Consider the following 4,593-nt stretch of genomic DNA (forward strand, 5'->3'; position numbering starts at 1 on the left):
GCAGCTCCACAGCATTGTTTCGTACTATCAGATAAGGAAGGAGCAGCACAGAGGGCAGGGACAGGAGAAGGGATGTGGCTGAGGGACCAGGGAGGAAAGTTCTCTGATCAACAGAAGAGCAGCACGCAGAGAGGGAGTTCCCTCCATGCAGGAGGCAGTTTTGGTCAGGGCTTGTCTAGACTGGAGCAACCCACACTGTAAGAGCACCAACAGCGAGCCTGGGGCACATGCAGCGTCTGTTGTGCCCAGGCAGGAGGGACCCAGCTGTGCAACGGGGGACCCTGCTGCTCCTGGGCCCCATCTGCCAGCCCTGCGTACAGCACACAGCCCTGCTGTGCCGGGGCACAGAGTCTGCCCAGCCTTCCCCATGCCACAAGAGCTCTGCAAGACACAGCGGGACAGCCAGGGAGCTGGTACACGCTGTCCCTGCCCCACATCAGACACAGCTGTGAGCCCCATCCCTGCCCGGCTCCAAGCAGAGCAGCCCCATGCTGGAGGCGGGGGCCGTTGTCCACCCCCACCGCTCCCCTTTTTCAGCACGAGGGCTGCAGGCAGCTCCGCGCCTCCCCCAGCTCCGGCACCCGGAGAAGCAGAAGGAGCTGCAGGCACACAACGTCACTTTTTCCACACGATTCCAGCCACCTTCCCTTCCCCCTCACTGAGACACTGGGAAGCGCAGAGGCTCCCCTTGGCTCAAGGCAGCGCTGGGGCTGGAGCTACCGAGCCACAGGTCCCTGCACCAGGAGGAGTCCTGGAACCACCCCCCTTGGAGCACAGCGCCCCGGTGCTCCCTCCAGCCCCGCCATTCCTTGCTCAAAGCCCCAGGGCTCAGCCCCGTGCTCCCCGAGAACTGTGGGCTCTTGCTTTAGTGCCCGTCCCCTCCAGAGCCGCAGCCCTGAGTTCTTCAGCCCCAAGGTCAGGAGCATCCATGGAGCAAGAGAGCAGGCCCGACACAGACATTCTTTCTCGATGATCTAATTTAAAAAACACATTTTTACAAAAACACATCATCATGCAAACGCATGTCGCTTCTCTCCGGGCCCGCAGCTCGCCCGTGCCAGAGGCGGCTGCAGCTCAGAGCCAGGACGGATGCGGCCCATTTCCCACCTTCCCCCAGTGATAAGAGCCCCATGCGCAGCTCCACGTCCCTTTCCCCACCCCCCACCCCTTTACCACAGAAGATTTCTCCCTGCCCCAACCGCCCCATAGAGGACACACCGAAGCCACAGCGGCCAAAGGGTTGGAGCAGCCCCGAGCTGCACCGAACGGCTGTTAAAGTTCATCAGGGAACATGGCCGAGCTCTGGGCTGCTTCAATCCTTTCCAAAGAAACTAAAAGCAGTGCTCGCTCAGCAGGCTGCTTTCGTGTTGTGCTGTGAGGGGTTGTGCTCCTAAGGCGGTAGTGTTTGATAAGGCATGGAGCACAGGGATGGGCCTCAGGATAGGCCCGGGAGTGCAGGGATAGGCCTCAGAGTGTAGGGATAGGCCTCAGAGTGCAGGGTAGGCCTTGGGATAGGCCTCAGGCTAGGCCTCAGGGTGCAGGGATAGGCCTCAGGGTAGGCCTTTGGATAGGCCTTAAGGTATGGGAATAGGCCTTGGGATAGGCCTAGGAGTGCAGGGTAGGCCTCAGGGCATAGGGATAGGCCTCAGGATAGGCCTGGGAGTGCAGGGATAGGCCTCAGGGTGCAGGGATAGGCCTTAAGGTGCAGGAATAGGCTTCAGGGTAGGCCTCACAGTGCTGACGTAGGCCCAAGGCCTCCACCTGCCCTGCTCCCAGGCTCCGCTGACCCCAGCCCAGGCTCAAGGCCTCTCCCTACCCCACAGATCAAAAAGCCGTGGCGCCACCGGGATCGGGGAAGGGCAGGGCTGCGGCGCAGTGCGATGAAGCCATTGGTGGGCACCGGGCTCCATGTTTTCCCCCCCCACCCCTCCACTCCCACAGTCCAGGCCCCATGTGCGGCTCACGGGGCGCCCGCGTAGCTGTAGTGATTGCGGTCCGTGTCGCTGAGGGTTAGTGGCAGGCTGGGTTTGCGCTCCGGGTCCTTCTCATCGCACTGCCGGGGCGGTCGGTGCTTGAAGAAGTCAGACACGTAGCGGACCTGGGAGGACAGAGAGGAAGTGGGGCTCAGGTCTGACTCCGTTGCTCCTCCATTCTGCACCAGGTACCGCGGTTGGGTTGGGGGCATCCATGGACACTCACAATGAGGATGGCAATGAGCGCGCCCTGGAGCAGCCCGGCCAGCACATCGCTCCAATGGTGCTTGTAGTCAGAGACCCGCGTGTAGCCCACGAAGATGGCGAAGGCAAGGAGGAAGAACTGGATGGTGGGACGCAGCAGCCGGGCCCACTTCCCCACCAGCCGGGCTTGCACATAGAGCTACAGAGAGGACAGGGGTGTCACCAAGCACAGGGACAAACACAGTTCTGTCCCAGCATGGTGGGGACAGAACGCCAGGGCTCCACACAGCCCAGCACTCACCGCCAGGAACATCATGCAGTACATCCCAAAGGAGGAGTGCCCGGAGTAGAAGGACAGCCTGCAGGCAAAGGGATGGGCCAGGACATGGCAGGGGACTGCCAACCCCTCACCACCCCTCTGGGGCTGCCCCCAGGGCTCACCTGGATTCGGTGACGTTCCTGCTCTCCCCCCGGCAGACATTTTCCAGCTGCACATAGATGGAGCAGTTCACCTTGGACCAGTCGGGGTTGCAGACTGCCAAGAAGTTGGGCCGGAGGCGGCCGATCATGTATTTGGCCAGGTCGGTCAGGGACTGGCTGATGGCCCCCCCGAAAAGAAAGGTCCCCACCACCTTGTAGAGCGCAGCCAGGTAGTTGTTGTACTCTGACTTGGAGTAGAGGCGTTCTGTGTAGACCAGGTATGCCTCCCCTGAAGAGATCTGCAGGGAGCAAAGGCTGAGAGGTGAGGGTCCCAGAAGCCTCCCTGGGGCCTTCCCCCAGCCCTTCAGGGACCCAGCCTCACGGGCTGTGGGTCTCAGCCCCACACATGGGCACTGCAGGGAGCCCACAAAGTTTCCTTACAATGAGAACGGTGCTGGTGATGGTGACCCCAGCCATGAGGCCATGGGTGATGGTGTCTGCCTTGTAGGGGTAGCGGATGGAGTCATCGTTGCAGTAGAAGCCTCGTTTGTACGGGGAGTTCACCAGCGTCAGGATGACAAAGGGCAGAGCTGCTGCAAAGGAGAGAGACAGAGAGGGCTGGGGCACCATCCCAAGGACTCTATGCAGGCACCAGTGCACACAGTCCCCCTGTCACTGCTCCCCACTGCTGGGGAAGGATCTTGCACCCAGGGCAGCATGTTGGCCCGCAGCTGATAGAGCATTATCAGGGCTCACAACTGCCTGCAGAGCTGAGCGACTGCAGGAGGTGGCTGCTTTTGGGCACCCACGGAACATCCACTGCTCCCCAGCTGCTGCCTGGTGCCAGGACCCACTCCCCACTGCCTGGAGGAGGACAGAGCTCGGGGGAGCAGCACAGGCATCTTGCCAGCCTGTTTCACACCAGAAGGGCCTTCAGGTCCCACACGGTCCAGGTTTGGACAGAGCTGGAGCCCAGAGCCCGTGACCCAGCCTGGCTGGGGCCCCCACCCTGCTCCCCAGTAGCACTGATGCTCAGTTTTACACCCCGTGCACACAGCCCTGACCACGAGCATCTTCCAGCTCCTCCGTGGACGCCATCATCCCACACAAAACATCAGAAGGAGCTCCAGGGGGGGCTCTGACGTGGGGTCGTGCAGCCACTCCAGCCCCTTGGGGACCCCGGCCGGGGTGACCACGGGCATCTTCGAGCACCTCCCTCCAGGGTGACGCTGGGCACAGCGCAGGGACCGGGGCTGCCTACGGTCCACCTTAAGCCCGTGCTCCTTTCCCCGTTCCGCCTTCAGGAAGGCGATTTCCGCCTCCCCATTGTTCCTCCGTCTCCAGGGAAAAAACAAAACACACCTTTGTCCCCGGCAGCCACCCCTGCACCCGGAGCCCCTTCCCCAGGGGGGTCCCGCGCTCCGCTCTCGGCCGAGCAGAAGGGCAGAAAGGAAAAGAGAAAGAAATCACAGCAAAGCACCACCCCGCAGCCTCCGGGCCTCCAAAGGCGGCTCTCTCCGAACAGAAGCGAAAGCAGCCAAAAAGAAAAAATAAAAAAGAGCTGCGAGAAGGCCAGGAACACGGCAGGAACATGGCAGGAACAAGCTGTGACGGCTCCCAGGCTGCGGGAGGAGCCCCGCACGCACGGACGCCTCCGTACAGACTTCAAACCCTTCGTTTGCAGCTCAAATTAGACGCTCTTTTCCTTTATCCTTTCTTTTTTTTTTTTTTTCCTTTTTTTTTTTTTTTCCCTTTCCTCCCTGGGTAATTCCATCTTCCAAAAAAGCTCCCCCTAAAAATAAAAGGGGCAGAAAAGGAAAAGGGCACCGAACAACAACAAAAAAACCAAACAGGAACCTGCCTCTCTCTCTCTCTTTCTCTCTCCCCACCGGTGCTTAGAGCCCAAGAAAGCTCAGGAGGTTGAGGCTGAAATTACGACCCGGGCCTTTATTTTTAGGCCATCCGTCTTAATTAGGTGCTTGAGAGCGGCACTTTT

General features: G+C 60.4%; 1 protein-coding gene across 1 annotated transcript; it reads right to left on the reverse strand.

The window, feature by feature from the left end:
* Nucleotides 1-959: 959 nt before the first annotated feature.
* PLPP2 (phospholipid phosphatase 2) lies at nt 960-4,587 on the reverse strand. Its single transcript, XM_042894760.1, has 5 exons — nt 3,039-4,587; nt 2,619-2,896; nt 2,479-2,536; nt 2,200-2,376; nt 960-2,098 (listed from the first exon to the last, which is right to left on the reverse strand). The coding sequence occupies exons 1-5, from the start codon at nt 3,225-3,227 to the stop codon at nt 1,961-1,963; spliced, it is 840 nt and encodes a 279-aa protein (XP_042750694.1). The 5' UTR covers nt 3,228-4,587; the 3' UTR covers nt 960-1,960.
* Nucleotides 4,588-4,593: the final 6 nt, after the last annotated feature.

This window comes from Lagopus leucura, unplaced genomic scaffold (assembly GCF_019238085.1).
Source record: "Lagopus leucura isolate 7727_CA_CO unplaced genomic scaffold, USGS_WTPT01 33178-0_obj-0_obj, whole genome shotgun sequence".
Lineage (NCBI taxonomy): Eukaryota > Metazoa > Chordata > Aves > Galliformes > Phasianidae > Lagopus > Lagopus leucura.